This window comes from Mastacembelus armatus, chromosome 1 (genome assembly GCF_900324485.2).
Source record: "Mastacembelus armatus chromosome 1, fMasArm1.2, whole genome shotgun sequence".
NCBI classification, from domain to species: domain Eukaryota; kingdom Metazoa; phylum Chordata; class Actinopteri; order Synbranchiformes; family Mastacembelidae; genus Mastacembelus; species Mastacembelus armatus.
Window position 1 is genome coordinate 10,012,204 of NC_046633.1, and position 19,093 is coordinate 10,031,296.

The following is a 19,093-nucleotide window of genomic DNA, read 5'->3' on the forward strand; positions in this document are numbered from 1 at the left end:
AAAACAGCACAGTGTTGTGCTTGGTATCAACGGTATGTTTTATAATAAAAAAAAAAACAGGATACTGACTAACAGTACAATTTATATTGTTTAATTACAGCTTCCTCATTTCATTTTTCCAGCATGGGTAGGCGCAGAATGAGTTAATCAACACACTGACGTTTTCAGATCAGTTTGGCACAGTTAAATGTACTGTAAAAGTTAAAATGTAAATGTGACAAACTCCTGATGGTTTAAGAATTCAGCTTTGTTGGCTTTATTCCTATGGCAAAAACATTTGATAGGAAAAAAAATATCAAGGTCATTAATGTGACATGTGGTTGGCATACTGTAATGTCAAAATTCTGAATAGCCCTACTCGAGAAGATTAGCATAACAGAGGTTCCTGTCATGTTATACAGACCCAGCTAGGTTTATCCCTTCCAGGGAATTGTGAATGCAGTATAATCCCTTCCCTCTTGAACTTCAGTGCACCAGTCCTTACACCAGTAAAATATTATTTACCAAATTGTCATCTGCACATCCACTTACTGTAAACAAATGAGTTGAGAATACTGGCTGTCTTATCCTCATTTCTTCTCTCGATTGCAGCAGACCTGGTTGTCCATTTTCTCCTGACGTCAAAAGCAGCTCTATGGGATAGCACTGGCTGTCCACCATGCCAGTAGCCATACGGAAAAGAAGCTGGGAGGAGCATGTGACTCAACCATCATCATCAGGATTACAGTACAGCTATGATGATCTAGATCTGGTCTGTTGCCATGGAGTTGACAGCAAAGGGCCCTGGATGGGAGCTGGAGCCTCCAAACAAGGTCAACGGACAAGGTGTGCCTCTATGCCAGAGGGCTGCCATCAACTGCCCATAGAGAACTTGTCTCAGACATTTAAGGTGACAGCTTCTTTTGAGAAAGATTATATTGGATCAGAACATTTAAAGCTAATGGATAACAATGAAAAATTTCCACTGGATTTACAGGAGTCAATTCATAGCTCCCATGAGTTGGTGGATGTTGATGTTTTCCCAGGAGCCTTTGACACAGATCATCTCCAAACCGCAAACATGGGGAATTCTGCTGAGTTTCACTGTAACTCAGACAGTGGGATGTCTAGTGCAGATATTTCTTGTACAACTGATAGCAGTAGTCACAGTAAGAGAACTGTCTATGATGAAGGTGAAGTTGGTACAAAGACTAGACAGAGTCAGGACATCTGCAATAATGGTAATGTCTTTAAAGTTCCACATATCTCTCATGAAGAGCAACAATGCATCTCTATCTCTTCAAACAATGGGCTTACACTGTCTGAATGTGCTGGTGAACAGCCTGGCGAACTTCCAAATCATCAGGAAACAAAGGAGAGTCATACAGAGGGTTACTGCAGACCTCCTGAAATCTCTGAGGCCACACTAAACACGTCCTCTTCTGCTGAACTGGAACCTCAAACTGATTTCCCAGATATTGAGGAAGAGAAGATTTCCACCTCTGACTATGCTGCTGCAAGTATAACCTTACCTGTTGGTGTGCTGCCTAGTAAAGTGATGGATGGCAATGATGTGATGGCACTGGTTGAGAAAACTGCGGAACCAGCTCTGATGTCGGTGGCTGATGGAGTATGTGACAAAGGAGTAACTGAAAACACACATTCTGCTGGAAAGCTGGACCTCAAAACTCTAAATGAAAATACAAGACCTAAACATCACTCAGGAGAGCAAGATCATGATGAGGCTAATGGCTGTGAAACAACCTACCAGATTTCATTGGAACAGCTTAATGTCGAAATGACAGGGATGAATGGGCATCAGGGAGAGGGAATTGCACAAGTAGAAAGTAGCATGAAAGCAGCAGAAGTCAGGTATGGGCCAGTCATATCATCTGATATTTGTTCCAAAGGTCAGTGTTGCTCTAAAGCAGTTAACAGCAGTGTGTCATCTGAAGTCGATACTGTATATACTGAAGACCGCACTCATTCAAACATTACTCATTGTGCAGACCAGTATGTGGAAATGGCGGCTTCTGTAGGTCAACCAATGGATGACATGGACCAAAGGTCAATGTCCAAAGAGTTGGTTTGTTCTGAAGCTCAAATCATCGTTCGCCAGTTGGAAAATAGCTGTTCAAAACTGGACACTATCCCAGAGGTCAGCCATGTTGAGCCAAATGACACCCCAGTACAGGATCCTCAAATGTACATGGCTTCATATTTAATCCAAGATCCAGCTGTTCAGCACCCTGATATCAATGATAAACATACAGCTACTAAACAACACACCCAAAGCCTGCTGCCATGCTCTGCAGAGGTCAGTGATGAGCTCTCACCAGAAGAACTCCATGGCAACCAAGCCTCTGGTCATTATTTCAATGAGTCACCTGTCTCTGAGGTGGCAGATGGTCGGAGGGAACACTACACTCCACGAGCCACAGTTTCTGCAATGGATGAAACAGATGATGCTGCACATGCAGTAATTTATGGTGACACACACCTTGGCAGTCCAGTTTTAGGAGGAACAAATGAGCCTGGAGATCTCAGAGAAGGCAACGTGGTCAAAGTGCGCATGAGAAAGGTAAGGCTTTATATAATAATGATTAAGGAAGGGATGTAGTGTTTAAAGCTACTTGATATTAGTTTTGTCTTTTCATGTAGTAAATTGTGGTTCTTACACAGTGCCTCAATTTACTGTTTTTAATGGACAGACACTCACTGGGTATAAACAGCCCACAAATCATTTTTGTCCCACATTCTGGCAAGCATCTTGGAAAACAATGACTTCACTCTCACATGCTTATAGATCTGTGAGTGGGGGGGGTGGATCTGTGAAATGTTTTTCTCTTTCTCAACCACTCATTGCAAAACAAGGTCCTACTGTATAAGGGCATGGAGACTGTGAATGTAGAGGGGGATGGAAACTTAACTAATCTGTGGGGAGAAAGGCTTAAACTGCTTTCTTCAGCAAATACTCTATGTTGTACTATTTACACTACTAGCCAGCTAGCTGAGGTAGGGTGAAGTGCTAAAAACCTGAGGAGTTCATGGATTCAGCCTCACTGGAACAAAGCATAGTCCACAGAACTGGCGTAGTATTTTTTTACAATTCGGAGTTGCAGCATTAATCCCTTTGGAATGACAACAAGAAATCTATTATTTACAACAAAATGTGTTTTGAGCAGGCATGCTATTTGTATAATTTCCATATTGTGGTTACTTAAATTCCTGTGATATATTCAATCTGAAGATGATCGCCTGCTTGTAAACAGTGACATGTAGAGAGGTTAATATGAAGTCCTATGCTTGAGCTATTTTAAAAGTTTAAACACACCATAGTCATAGTCAGTAGTTTATGACACACCAAAATACAGTTGCATGATATAATACATTTTAAGTATTTATTGTACAATATTTGTCAACAATTCTATGAAGATGTATTTTATATTAGCATAATATTTCTTTAATATATTGTCATTCATTATGCATCATTATCAGAAAGCACAATTTAATTTGTGTTCCCACATGGAAAAAAAATAATTACCTCAAAAATGCCTGGTTGTAAACATCTGGCTAAATCATTAATCACTGATTTTTTTTTTTTCAGCTGTCTGTCAGAATAAAATAAACAAGATTATCAGTTACTTTCTGAGGTTTTGCATTCCTGTGATATCAAGAACGGTATGCAACACTGGACTGTGCAACGTGAAAGTAGTGGACTGCTCTTTACTGTGCGGGATGTCTTGATGCCTGTGGATTTTATATTGTAACAATATACTGCATGAAGACGACTTATGGTTAGTTTCTGGTCATGTTGAGTTGTAGATGGTGTCTTGCTTTAATGTATTTTCAGTGGTGTGGCTCTATATATATTTACACTGATAATGTCATGTTGTTGCTAATACAGGCTATCACAACCCCCTAAAACACAATAAAGCAAATGGCTTTTAGCCTTGAATAAAGTCCTACAATCAGCTATGATGCTGGGTAACATATTCAATGACATACTGTCATTACATTTTTTAACACAAATTATGTGTTAGCATAGAGACCTTGGAGGTCCTCTTAGTTGTGACCAGTGCTGATGTTGCTCCATCAGCTGGAAAAAATCAGATTTCACAGTCCAGTGTCAGAGCATCGAAAACCAGTGCTGCATTTATTACCTCTGGCTCCAATTTCCGTCTTAAGATGACTTTAAACCTTTGGATTAAATGCCCCGAAAAAATGGCTCCTGGAACTTGAAAAGAGTTCAGTCGTAAAAGTGCAAGGCGCCAAGGCAATTCATCTACCATATGGTAATGGCTTGCATGGCTTTCATACTCCAATGGGTTTTCAGAATATGATGTATTAAGACACTAGGTAAGGCCTGTTTGCTTGTTTAATGGGCTTTAGGCAAGGTCATGAGGATGGAAAATATATTCGACATAAAATTAACATTATAATATAATTCTAGGGAGGTAACATACAATGTTTAGTGTACAGGAAAGGAAGGAAGCATTGTTGAATATAGACACAAACTGATATTGTTATCTCTTAACAGACAGTGGCAACAACAGTGTAAATACAAGATATAATAGTCATTAATGACAATGTCCTCAGTGAACCATGTTGTTGTTGGAGATTCAGTTTGTAAAATGAACCCATCTGGTTTGCTTAATGGCTTGAGATTAACCTGATATTGAGCTTTGTTACTTTGTTTGTTTGTTTTAGCAACAAAGCCTTATCCTGACCTTGGGGCCAGATTGACTGAAGGGTTGTTTATCTGACAGTAGACTTCACTGTTTCAGTCCTCTCTCTCTTGCTTTTTGAATTGAGTTACTTATTTATGAATTAAATTTACTCACTTTTTGGTCATTGTTTCTAAATAAAATAAACAATATATACATGGGATTTTGATGTTAAATTTGGCAGAAAAAGAGACCCTAAGTTTCATGGACAGGTCTGGGAAATGGGATTCTGGCCACTGAGTGGGGGTTTGAAAAAGAGAGCAAGGGAAAAGGAAGGAGGAGTCTTAAGAGTTCAAACAGTGTGGGAACTGTCTCCCATCTCAAAAAAACAGGAAGTTGAAAGGAATGTAACAGAGCCCTCAAAAGATGGGAAAGAGAGAAAAGAAACCTTCTGAGAACACCCAAACCACCAGAATGCCCCCTAAAAAACTTTGTCTCTATGAGGCGCCTGCCACTGCACTGCACTTGTTTTTTGCTCTGCTGTTTTGTGGTTGTTATTGCCATCTCGAGCCAGATGCTTTTGTTCATTCAGTGAGGCCTCGTAAAGATGTCATTGTTTTACCACAACACAATGTTTCATTGTGATACTTTTGTCAAGGAGGCAGAATGTTGTGATGTGCGCTGCCACTAGCTAGGAATGCCAATGAATGCATCGATGTGAGACACATTTCGATGATACACAAGGCCACACAAGATACACAAGATGTATATTTGCTCTCTCAGCAAACCTAATAGGGACTGTTTTTGACAAGCTAATTAGGAACCAATTCGAAAGTAAACGTACGTGCCAAGTCATAAGACTTCGTTAGGGATGTAGCTGGGACCCAAACGCCGGGCTGAAACTGTGGCCAGTTTTTCAAGGTGCAGATTCTAGCTAGGATCCATTAGCTTGTCCGCCTCTCACACATCAGCACTAGTCACAACTCAACTCATAGGAGCACACCAAGCTTTTGCTTTAATGTGTCACACTTAGGAAGAGACACTAAACATACCAAAAATGTGCCTCTGTATTTATGCACATCCATGCAGTCACAGTCGGGAGTGTGTCCCATGAAGTCACCCTCATAAAGTGTTTAACAGGGTTTCTTATGGGATATTGTAACAAGGTTTGTTTGGTACTAATGTGCCAACCGCATGATGTAATTTCTTGGGGTTCCTCTCAGGATTGAAACTCAGACAGGGAGCCACACCCGGAGCCAGGATAAAAGACAGGAAGGAGGAAATTAAAACATATACAAAGGGATTTTACAAGGTTTTGAACTTCTAACCAGAGCTTACATTACTTCAAATGAAACATGATGGAGTGAATGGTAGTAGACGACATGGTAAGTGGTGTGAGAAACTGGGATGGATCATGTCATTTAGCTTGTCTTACTTGAGAGGGACCACCTGAGGTCAGTGTGAGACTTGTTATCACATTGTAACAGTGTAGATTAGAGAACTAAGGGGCAGAAAAATGAACCAGCGGTGATTCAAAGGTAAGAAAATATGCAGGACTATGTGAAGAACCGAATGGAGAAGGATATAGCAATAGCAGAGAATGATTGTGCCAGCAGTTATTAGGCAGAGTAAAGCCAGAGCAAGGACAGAGGCATGAACATAGTTTACAGAAAAGAGCAAAGCCAATGTTTAGTTGGAAGAACAGTCAGTTTGACATTTATCGTTTTGAGTCATCACGTTAATATATTCAGGTACACATCCATTTGTTCCAACCTACAGTATTTTACCACTACCTTTGGTCATATTCATTGGTCCAGTGGAACAGTTCTGTCACCTTAATCGTCCTCTGGAGAGTACTAGAACTGTAATGCTACGATAGTTTGTTCAAGCACATTTATAAGCTCAGCGCAATAGTTGTGTTTTTTTTTTTATTGATTCGTCTTTTTATTCAGAGTGAGCATGCTCGACTGGATTCAATGGTGTTGCTGCTGATGAAGCTGGACCAGTTGGACCAGGAAATTGAGAATGCCCTCAGTGCCACATCCTCTATGGACAGCACCCCCACCCTCCACCGAAGACAACTGGTACATACCTGCATTTTATCTTCCAGGATTTGTCTGCAGTTTCTTATTCAAACAAAAACTTCACCTTCATTATAGCTGCATGTTTTTTATGAATTGCCCCTACAGGCTTCTAAAAGTTGTAGTAGTGTGACTGTGAGGGAGCTTCATTCTACCTTATGCTTTGCACCAAAAGTATGAACTGCGTTGGGTGTTTTGCATCTATAAAGCTAGAATGATATAAATACCGTTTGAACATTAGAAAGACTAATGGATTTTACCTGTTTGTCTTTAATGTATGCAGGAGTTTGATTTTGGATCTGTGCCAGCAGAATCTCAAAATCCTCCACATACCCAACATGTTCCTGCTGCCTCCTCTTCAGGACCTGCGCCAGCACTTGGAGCAAAACCAAAAAGTGGGGTAAGTCACAAGCACTATATCATAACAGTATACATCAGCACAATAATCAGGAACACATGAGCTAGAACATGAACATATGGAAAGATTACACTGGTAGAATGTAAGTCCTTGTCCTTTGGGTCAGAGGATACCGAGCTTGAAACAATCAGTACTGAACAGTATGACTTGTTAAGAGATCAATTAAGATCTCCCCCACACACTATCTGCCACTGTCTTATACATTTCGATTTTTAATCTTTAGTAAAGTGAAATGGCCAGGATTGTGTCTACGTCTTTGTTTATACAGTATTTAAAGTTTTTTTTCAAACTATTCCAGAAAGCTTCAGAGGAATGTCAGGAATTATAACCTGTGTTAACACAGACATCCTTGATGTACATCATATGAACATAGTCGTGGCTGTACACTGTACAGTGCTTTCTGTTTTTCTTTGTGCCCATGATTGAACATTTAATTGTTGTTCATGATTTTCAGGTGTGCAAAGAGCACTATGCACAACAGCTTTTATGCTTTTTAAACTTTTTGCGTCCAGGGCAAACCAAAATCTGGTCACAAAAGGAAAAGATGGCAAAATTTAACATAAATTGCATGAGGTTGTCACAAAATCCCACAGCACACCTGGACTTGCTTCATGGCACACCATTTAGGAACGACTGCTCTCTAAAAACTGGGCACACACACACACACCCACGAAAACACTCATATTCATAGTGAATCTCTCAACTGCAGGAATGTCCCTCAGCACTAAGGGCTTAGCCAAGCAGACGTTAAAACTCTATAATTAGCTGGTTCTGAAGACCTAGACCCTTTCGCCCCAACAAAGGGGTCAGGAGGGGGTCTGGGAGGTGAAAAGCCAGGGCAAGGGGGAACAAGGGGGGGACACACTTCAAGTGAGACGAGTGTCTTCAAACTCCTTGCTTGCTCACTTAATGACTTTGTCAGCCTTGCTTTGCCACTGTCTTCAGAACGATGGCAAAGAGAACAAGTCGGATGGTCAGTGTACTGAACGCTTGAGCAAGCATTTGCAAGTATTTGCTTGAATGGATATGTACAAAAACAACCTGATGTGTACTTTGAGGCACTTTATCTCCTGATGTACTGATGCATCATGGGATAATCCTAAATGTTGTACAGGATGTTCCTGTTGCAAAATAGCCCTCTTATCTTGCCGCAGCAAAACACTGCAACCTGTGGAAATCTCTGAATTCCTTGACATTCCTGAATTATCTCTCGCAATTCCTGTTTGACATTTCTTTGTCTTGTTGCACGTCAAAACTTATCTATAAAGAGGAATATCTCCTTGCTAATTTAAGAAACACAGCTAAACACGCTCTAAAATTTGTGACTTACTATGCCTTGAATCAACAGTTTCTAGAGCCTCCATTTTTGCAGTAACCTAAGGTAACTCAGTAAGCTTAGGTAAACTTTGCTTTCACTAGGCCTAATCTGAGGCTTTTTACAGTGGAGGCCCCATGGGGTGATTGATTCAGGTCAAAGAGATGATGTCTTCATGAAGGGGATTCTCAGTGGTTAATAGTTGTTTGGGACTGTTGAGCCCTTTCAAACTTAAAGTGTCGTGATGCCCACTTAATCTTTTTAGCAAGACAATACAAATCCTTTAAATGATGTAAATACAAGGCAGATGTGAAGATGAAGAGCCAAGGTTGAGGATAAAGCCACACATCACAGTTATGTTTTTCTAGATCATAGGTTGATATTAAAATATGTACTGTGGTATATACTGTGTAATATAATAGATTACTGAACCACAGAATAATTACTGTTATTTGTTTTTAATATACAAACCTTAGTCAGTTCAAATAACAGGGAAGGTAGTATGTAGTATCAGCATTTTACTGTAAAACATACCCAAAGGGAAAACCATTAATCTGGATGTAATGTCACATTATAATAGGAAATAACCTAATCTTTTCTCCTAGCATTACCCATTATCCTGTACTTCTTACCACTTTAACAAATGATACATTGGGGCATGATGGGTTGAATAACCAGAACTGCTTACAGTACAACCAATACTATCTACAGCCTCAAAAACTCAGTCAAAGTGTCAGGTCAGCATTGTATGTAATGTAATGAAAAGCCAATTGATTGTGCTACATTGCACCAAATTTTCCATTTGTTGCCTTGAGCATGTCCTCGCGTCAGACATTACAAGAGGTTGTTTGCAGGTTTACACAGGAGAGTACACAAGATCTGTCTTTTTGGCAAGCCAGTGGTGAATGCAGCTAATTTAAAGGTAACGTCAACACAGAAATTGTTACAGTACACACTCCTGTATCTGTATAAAACGAGCAGTGTGTGGACATGTGTGTGAAGTACAAAGGTACACAACACCATTCAGAAGGTTTGTGAGAGGTTCATATTACAAATCAGAGGATTTTAATTATTATTACAGTATTAGCTGATTCTGGCCCAATGCTATAGTGTACATTTAGTCTTCATTCTTCCAGTGAAACTACAATAATTCTGTCCCCTAGACAGCCCAGAAATCTGTGAAGAAATGCAGTCAGGCCTGTTTTTAAGCTAAGGTGGCAGTTCAAATTGTTTTTGAGAGTGAACATCAATGCAGAGCACATGCTGTTGAGTGTATGCATGTATTTGTGTATTTTAATATTAATGGTGTTTGCAGAGGCAGTTTTGGGTTTTGCATTCCTTCCATCTTATGCTAGATTATGCAAGAGGTAACTGTTTTACTGTCCCCCCGACATGCCATGGCACTCAGTGTAACACTTTGGTGTGATTGTACCAAGCACACACTCATGCTGTTCTGTCTTTTATGTAACTATGATAAATGTGAAGTGGTGGTATGTGGCTTAGTACGTAGGTGATGAGATAACATTCACTTGGCATGTCATTCACTCAATGTTGCTGATACACTATGGCAGTGGGTTCAACGGAAAAGATTTTTAACTTCTTACTAGCTTAGCTGCTCGCTATTGTAAGCTGAAGGTGGCTGTTCTATTCTTACATCAAATTTGGGGCTAACATTTAGCGGATATTGTGCCACAGCAGGTGCTTTTTTCCTCACGGTGGAACTGCTATTCTTTGCCCAGAGTGTTTTTGTTGACAGGCTTCTATTAATTGCTTAGTGTAGCAGGTGTCTTACAATGTTGTTTGGCTTGCATTGTTGTCTTACAACAGGTGGATTTTATTTGCTTAAGAGATGATCTAGTACAAACGTATTTGATTTTGTTTGGTTTTGTTTTATGGTATAGGTTTTAAGAAAGAAATGTACTGTGGCATGTCACTGCAGTATTAGCCTTAAACTGGCTTTCTATTTGCAGTGACGGGTTATAGTTATTCATGGTGTGATAGCCATTTGTTATGTGACTCTAATTTTAGAGCTCTGTTGCTGCAGAGGATGTGCCAAGCCACAACGTCGGGTGGAGGCTCTTGACCCTTGACCACCTTCCTCTGAATCTTACAGTCGGAAACAACATATCAGTCACCTTCAGCACTTAGTGTTCCCAACAGCAAGAATCAAACTCAGAACCCCTAAAGAACTATACTGAACAACACATAGAACATGGTTTCTTGTTAAATTTAGCACTGGGGTGCTTTACATGTCATGCATATGGTGACATGGGAAGGTGCTGCTCTATACCAGCCTCATCCTCTCTGTCTTTGGTAAACATTCCATAACAGGGCAACCTTTAACCCTGTGTTTGCCTGTGTATTTTGTCTCCATGACAGCAATGCTCAAACACAGCTTCTGTCTTTGGTGGTTTTCACTCTGACAGAAAATTATGAAAACAATCTATGACGTATCTATGTCTAGATTCAGTGGATTCTTTTGGAAGATTATTTAGAGATATTTTTAGTGACAGAAAGATTTTATTCCTTGTCACCTGGTTCTTTATCTGTCTGTGGTTTGGTGGACAATAGCAGTGCTCTGGTTTGCGTGCTAAGGTCACTAGCAGATTTCTGCTCTGTCCTTCCTTTGTGTTCCGGTTTGGCAGCCTCACAGTCCCCAAACATCCTTTATCCAAACCACACCTTCTCAACATCCCCCTCAGATAAAAGTCTCAATATTCTGCAACTTTCACTGGTTTTGTTTATCTCTGTATTCGCTTTTTCTCATTCCCATGTTTGGTCAACAGTCAACACCATGTGCAGCAGGCATAATTATGTTTGCCTACTTTAAACCCACATATTTGGCTTGAAGAGCATAGTAGGCCATAATGAGTCAGCCAACTAGAAAACCAACCACCATTCAGTTTGAAAAGAGTTGCTAGTGGTGACTCTGGTAATGGCCACTCTGTGTGGTGTCATTGTCACCAAGGTCACTCCTCTGCTGAGCACAGCTGTAACAAGGAGACAAACACAGACCTGCTGTGGTTTGAAAAAGAGGGTAAGAAAAAAGGAACAGTCTTGTGTGTGGAACAGGATGTGGAAAATTAACTTCTCCTCAACCCCCACAAGGGAATCTTGTTTTTCCTGTCAAGGCTATAACTATTACACAAAGCACTCCAAGAACAGGAGATAGAAGGACATACTGAAGAAATAAAAATATTTCTATTTTTGTTGTATTATCATGAGGAAACAAAATCCCAAACATATCAAAACACATAGCCAAAAATTACCATCATGAAATGTGTTGAAAATTACACATATCAGCTTGAGTTCAAGCACTGAATATTTTGTCAAAATCGATTTAGGCTAAATTCTGTTTCACAGAATGAGATTTCTATCTTAGCATCTTTGTGGAAGTTATATATAACATAAATCTCAATCTTTACAGCCTGTGCTCAATGGCAAATATTTGTTCTGGTTTTTATGACACCATACCGTGGCACGAGGCCGAAATTACATCAGACAACCACCAGTGTTGTTTATTGACTCCATATGGTTTTTGGTCTTTTCTTTTTGTGCTTACACGAATCACACTTTTTTTCCCCCAAAACATCACTTCGTGTTTGTTTTTAACAAATATTAGTAGGTAGTGTTAAAGGAGCGCACTGAGTCAGTCAATTGAAATGCACATCTATTACATTAAGGAGACAGTAAAAAGTAAAGGTAATATTTTCTTGATGATGGTACTTGTTGACAGTAAATTTTTAAGATGGCATCTGGAAACACCCCTGCAGCCCACTGATAATGATGCCTCATAAATCACAGAATAAACAAACTAAATGCACACACACACACACACACATACACAAACAAATTTATAGATGCTGAAACATGTATACAGGAATGCATGTAAAACCCGATGCAATTTTGGCAACACTTATTCAGGACTGTGGTTCCAGATTTTAATTGGGACAAAAGCTAGAGCATGTGTTTACTTTTTTGTTTTGAATATTGGTGCTTTCAGTCATTTGTTTATAAGTTAGATTACCTCAGCTAAGATACACGAGTGTCTCATTTAATCATCTTGTGAGTTTTAATGTCTAAGGAAATAATCTGGCCTAATCGCTAAGTTTTTTATATAGCACCAAGTATAATTTAACTCTGTACCTGTGCATTGTGTTCACAAAAAGAGCCAGTGCCCTGATGATCTTGTTTAGATAAGTAGCAATATCATCCAAAGTAGACAGTTAAAGCAAATATTACAAAAGTATAATGCAGCAAGTTGTCATCCAGTGGTTCTTCTGGTAAGTCAATAAGCTGTGTGTTTGCCAACAGCACGACACCACAGTCTTCTAGGGAGGACAACCTGATCCCTTTGTAATATGAACAAAACACTTCTCTGTGTTTTTGTTAAACCTTTTAACCCACACTTTGTAAACGTCTTGTGGGACTACTTGGGTCATGTCACTTTAACATATAAAGGTTCTGTTAGTGAATATGTGTATGTTTTATCTTGGTATTTTTGTGTGTGATAGTGTTCTCTACCAGGATTAAACTCAAAAGAGGAGGGATGAGGAACTAGAGAATATTCTCTTATAATCTTTTCTTAGCCTGAAGTTGGATAGTTTGCTTCTAAAGAAAGACGGTTTTCATGATGGCACATAGTAACATTGTCTGCCAGTGAGAATGACTTATAGTGTAATTTGGTGATGACCAGTTAATTTGCCTGTTGGAACAAAGAATCTTATGGTCAGACAAGTTAAAAGATATTCTCTTGTGGATTCAACATTTTACAGTTTATTCCCCAGGACTCCAGTACAGGACTCCCACCAGATGCTGCCTGAAGCCAGAAGCCTGTTACTTTGGCTTACTCATGTAAACAAAGGCAAATGCATGCTTGTCTGTTTGTGTGCGTGGATATCCACTTTTCTCACGGTCTTATAATCAACTTCACCCCTTGAAGAACATATCTCACAAATCAAGGTTAAGTGAGAGAATTAGGCCTCTTTTGGCAGTTAAATGTGTGTGTCGCAGCACAGCGTATATATAAAATTGTTATGTCCTAACATGACTAACAGCTGAAAGTGTGTCCATCATGCTATAGAATTCACCTGGGCTTTTATGGATATAAAATATGTTAATATAGGTTACTGTTATGTTTTTTATGTGCCACCAAATTATATATGGAATTGTTTTCTTAAGAAATCACTGTAAGTCCAACATCTGGACACGAATACATACATCTTCTGAAGGAAATCTTCCAATGCATCATTACACCAAGTCATCACATCACTTCCTGTTGACACAGTCCAAGTGTGACATATGGAAACTATTAAAATGTGGAAGGGCGATGTGGGTGACAAAGTATGAGGGGTGGAGTGGGGTGCAAGACTTTTCCTTAAGGAGAAGGCTAAAATGAAATTGTTTCCCACGTTCCCCTGCACACGTGCACTTGGGGGTCAACAGAGCATGGAGAATAAATTCCTTTATAAGAGTAGGGCAGAAAGAGCACATTCATGCCAGTCAAAAAACAGAATGAGATCCAGATAACATCGTCAGAGATCCTGGACATGCGTGTGCGTGCACTCACACATGCACAATGTCTTCCTGACGTTTATCACACATACACATCCACCTTATGCATCTAGTTCTGGAGCTGCTGGCTTACCTGACCATAAGCCATCTGCACCAATTTAGCCATTTGCGTTAAGTGGTGGAGAAAAAGGTTTGGGTTAGCCTGAGCCACCTAATCCTTTGCTAGCACAGACCATGGGTGGTCTCACACACACACACACACACATATGCACACACGCACGCACACACAGTCAAACACACATAATGAAGCTGCAGTGCAAGAGGGGGTCTGGGGTTGAGTGGGTGGCAGTCAGGCTGAGAGAGGTATGGTGGACTGCTTGTGCATAGATCCACACGCACTACAAGGCCAATTACTAAAAAACTATGTTTTTTGTTTAGTAATGCTGGACATTCACCATTAATGCTAAAATCTAAAAACCTTACTAAAACTGAAATGATCTGTAGGACTTTACTTCACTAAGTGTTTGAGTATACTAATGACAATAATGACCTTACAGTGGTTTATAATGAAGGCACAGCCAGTACACACACATACATACACTTAGCTAACACTCACCATAGCCCTTGTGCTCCCACACACCCACTTCCTGTACATTCCTGTAAATTAGTGGCAGTAAATGAGGCAGCTGACGCTTGTAGCTCTGTAGCCTGCAGCTCCCCAGTGGACACCTGACATGGTCCAAACAACCCCACACTGGGATAACCAGCACAGAGACATGCCAGGGGGAGCACAGGCAAACAGAAAATATGTGACTGTTGGTGCTATGAAAACACTGGTACCATACTGGCACTTATTCATTCACATTCTTGTAAGGTTCAGTGTTTTCTCACACATTTACTAAACTGTAATGGCTATTTTGAGGGAAACATGGGATTATGTGAGGGTGAGATTTACACTGTGTGTAAGTGACTTCATGGGTCATTGACAGGAACCCGTGGTGTGGTGTTTACACAATAGGAAAGGTGCATACTGGTGGACTGAAAAGTCTTGTTAGTGCTAAACAGAGAAGTCATAAAGACCTCCCATACTGATTCCATTAGTCAAGGACATTCTTTCTGCGAGTAAATAGTGAAAGGTATCAACATTTTATAACACCAAAAACGATGAGGCTGTTTTTATTCCAACAGAAAGTCCCTATACTTTTTGAATTCTCAACTGTATTTGAGTTTCTCAGCCCTAGCCCACTGTTTTTTTTTTTCATTTCTATTTTAATCTGTGGATTAAGACACAATTGGTTAATTATTAAATATGTTAGGGCTGTTTGGCTTAGATTCACTTCATTCAGGTTTTTTTTCACACAGAGGCACTGAAGTGATGACACTGTTATGATTGAAAAAGCATAGCTAATCTTTTTTGAGTCCAGCAGCTGAAACAGCACTGAATATAAATCTATCTCTGATTTCACCTCAGTGATGTTGTTCTGTTTGTGCTGGTGATTAATGACAGTAGAGCAAGTAGGAGTCTTTGGCCGTTGCTTCTCCCTGGTGTGTTTTTTTTAGGTTATTAATCAGCAATAAATTTTAACGTTATTTGTCCAAAGGGAATTTTAACCATCATGTGTCTGAAATGTGACCCATGAAGTGATTCAGTGCTGGTTTTGCTCATTTAACAGGCCAAGAACATGGATAAGCACAAATACAGGTTTGCACACTGTGCACTGTATAGATATATACAGTAAGAACATGCCTCAGCAGATATATGGCTTGTGATGTAGATAAAAGTATTTAGGCACAGACAGCTCAACCACTGGCTCCTAAAAAAATTTGAGTGGGATAGACTGGGACGAAGATAACATTTTATCTAGTGTTAATGAGCCAAGACGTTAGCAAAAATAAAACCGTATGTGAGCAGTGTATCTGCTTTCACTATTGTGTTATGCTTGTGGTTTTTCATCATAAAATCATTCAAGTCATCATCATTAGCAGTTTTTTTTTTTTGGCGTAACATGCTCTACAGTCTGATTAAATACATGATGACCTCTTATCTTTCCTGCTTACCAGTGAAACAAAGCAGAGATTCCAAAGAACATCATGTTAATCAAAACTGTAATTTGGGGAAATAAAGGAATTCAAGAGCCAAAGGTTTATGCCATCTGTGAGCATTATTTTCTCAGTCAACAGCACCAGCAAGAGGAAGCTCAACTGAAGAAATATCACCCTTTCATTCTGACTTCTCTCCCAAGCCACTCCTCCAGAACAGATCAGCATACACAAGCTGACTATAATTAATTTGTTGCAGCTTTCTCAAATGCAGTCTTCCGTTTGTGAACGAAAGCTGCTGTGGGTACCTTCTCTGCCGTTGCTTTCTAGCTGTAGCTATAAACACAGTGCAGTAACAAATCTGCCTGCAAAACCTTGTGGGAGACTCTTGGCTTCTGTATTGAATGCAAGGGCAGAGCAGAGGTAAGGAGGAAGTCGGTTGACAGTCAGGTCAGATGGTTTTGTTTGGGTTGAATAAAAGGATTACTTAGGCTCTTTTCAGCCCTGCTGCTGCCACAGATGATGATTTTTTTCTTCTTTATGTTGTCAGTGCATTTAATTTATTCACTGCCAACAGGATAAAAAGAGAAATTCAAGAAATGTAACACATAAAGCTTTTGAAAGGAATTGCCAACCTGGATTTTAATGGAATGCATAGACTTTATTGTTCACTTGAATGGCACAGTGGAAAACATGTATTTTCAAGTTTAAGCATGTGTTCTCCTACTCAAAGAAAGGTATAGTTTGTGTTTTAAACACAATCTGTGAGGCAGAATTATTATTGACATACTGTGTATGAATCAGCTTTGTAAATAAGTGCTAAACAGCCTTTAAAGGAGATAATTTATCACAACAGAAATATCAGGAGAAGTAGACATTTACTCTGTTGACAAAATGGATAAATTGTATTGAGAATGCACCTTGTCCTCCTCGCTCTGTCTGATCTGTTCCAGGGTAGAGTGGATTAACACAGGTCAGGGTGTGGAGTTCAGGCGAGGAACCTGGGGTCAAAAGTCAGAAGCAAGAAAGACCTTTGCATTCCAACTCACTGCTGCCCTCACACACACACACAAATGTTTTGCCACTGAAATGACACAAGGCTGCTCTATTTTTACCAGAAACCATGTGTTGATGCAGTAACATCCACAACAAAGCCAAAGAAGGAAATATTACAGAATGTACAGAATGATGAGAATCTACCATGGCACAAAATGTGTTATAATTTGTGTTGTGAATGTCTCTCCGGACTACATAAGGCTTGTATCAACATGAATCAGAGGGTCATGCCGTGTGCTTGGACTGACACATTCGATATGTGTTCACTGCTCTCTGGTGGATTCGTTTCTTGTTGTGACCGTTTATTCAGATATGTACAAATTGGGAAACTATGCATATGATGTTTTAGCCACCACATTCCCGATGTGTGTGTCTGTTTCTGTGATTTTCTTTTTGGTTTGTGTGCCATGCACTGCTTTAGCTATATGCTTATTTTCCTTTAATTAAAAACAATATTCAGTAACAATAACAACCTATAATAGTAATGATAATAAGCTGAACTGGACACCATTGCACTCAAAACCCACACAGACAAGCCCCTAATTCTTCCTTTGTTCCTGTGTGGATTCATAAATCGTGTGTCTGTCAAATGTCTGGGAGAACAGCAACAGGATTAAGTATGTAGCTATTACAACATCATAGCAATGACAAACGGTTATTTGATATTGTCCTCTTAGTGGTTTCTCTCTTACATTTCCTACTACTTTGTTAAATGTTTAGGAATGGTAAAAAGGTGCAAGACAATCCACAGGCTTTTATAAATTTAAATAGTTGCATGGCATCAAATATCATGAAAATGCATCATTACAAAGCTTTCGCAACTATAATCTTTTTTTCTTTTCTTTCCCAGAGTTTTTCTACTGTTCCTGAGAAAGAAAAAGCTGGTGAGTCTTTGCTCTTTTTATATTTTTATGTGGTCGACCCACTTACAGACTATCTTTGGCTAGATGAAAATCTTCTTGCTCAAAGCGATGGCATAAGCAATTACATTTTTTTCTGTCTTTTGTTATTCATATATCATTTGGCCTGCTCTGGGTCTGGTGGTCTGGTGTCATGTGAAATAGTTTTGCAGTACAATTTCTGATTTGTAGCCTTGTCTAGTGTTCACAACATGGGGCAAGACAGGAAGGAGGGAGGAGGATGGTTGAATGGAGGAGGGCAGGTTCTGGTGCCAGGAGACACTGGATGCAAGTCTAGATAAGGACATAGACTCATCTACTGAACCATCAGGCTTGTCGCCTTTCCGAGATAAGGGCCAGACTGAATGTCGACTCTGATGGCAGCATCTCTTGCCCCATATTTATTTACTTTTCCCCTCAGGTCTCCTTTATGTATTTTCTCAATGTCCAGAAAGCTATTCAAATATTTATTGTAACTTAGAGTACCTAGTCTCTGAGATATGTAAATCTACTGATATATTCACACACAAGCATTTTGTGACTGGACCTTTTGTTTAGCTACAGGATTACAGTAATCAATTCCTATGACTTCTCCATGATGAGTGGCCTTCTCTGTATGGACATGCCATTACTTGCTTCAGTGCTTGCTGTCATCGACTTTGCACGCTTTATTATGAATTAATCTTAAGAAACTCACTCAATCTGTAGCGACTGCTACTTCCAGTCTGGCTCCGACCTCTCTGCCTGTAATACACAGGGTCATCAGGAAACTATGGATGGATAGACCTACTTTCAGACAGCCGGCAGGGGAGCAGTGTTCATTAAGTACCCCCCTGTGTCATCAGTCCGCTGGTAAACAATACCAGAGAGGTGGTTCGAGGTGGAAATGAGGCTTTCATATTGCCCCCTGCTGCCTCAAAGCCTGCTGGGAGTCCTCACTCATTTTCGCTGGGTCTCTCCCTCTAATTACTGCCACTTGCTGAAAACCTCTCATGGAAAGTCTGCAGAAGCTGCCAGTATGTTTGCGTTATGTGCGTGTATGCACATATGTGAGTGGTACCTTTTGGTGAAAGCCCACACCAAAAATGTCACTGTAAACCTAGAGCGTGCAAAAATGTACATTG

General features: G+C 39.8%; 1 protein-coding gene across 3 annotated transcripts in view; it reads left to right on the forward strand.

Moving 5' to 3' along the window:
• dlc1 (DLC1 Rho GTPase activating protein) overlaps positions 1 to 19,093 on the forward strand; it is a 68,933-nt gene that overhangs the window by 1,125 nt on the left and 48,715 nt on the right. Inside the window, exons 2-6 of one of the 3 annotated variants that reach the window (XM_026302387.2) lie at positions 592 to 889; positions 977 to 2,560; positions 6,599 to 6,730; positions 7,011 to 7,127; positions 17,921 to 17,954. In XM_026302387.2, the coding sequence (XP_026158172.1) occupies positions 659 to 889; positions 977 to 2,560; positions 6,599 to 6,730; positions 7,011 to 7,127; positions 17,921 to 17,954 (2,098 nt within the window). In that variant the 5' untranslated portion in view covers positions 592 to 658. Of the gene's footprint in view, positions 1 to 591; positions 2,561 to 6,598; positions 6,731 to 7,010; positions 7,128 to 17,920; positions 17,955 to 19,093 lie in introns of all 3 variants that reach the window. The other 2 variants (XM_026302385.2, XM_026302386.2) reach the window with 2 other exon arrangements.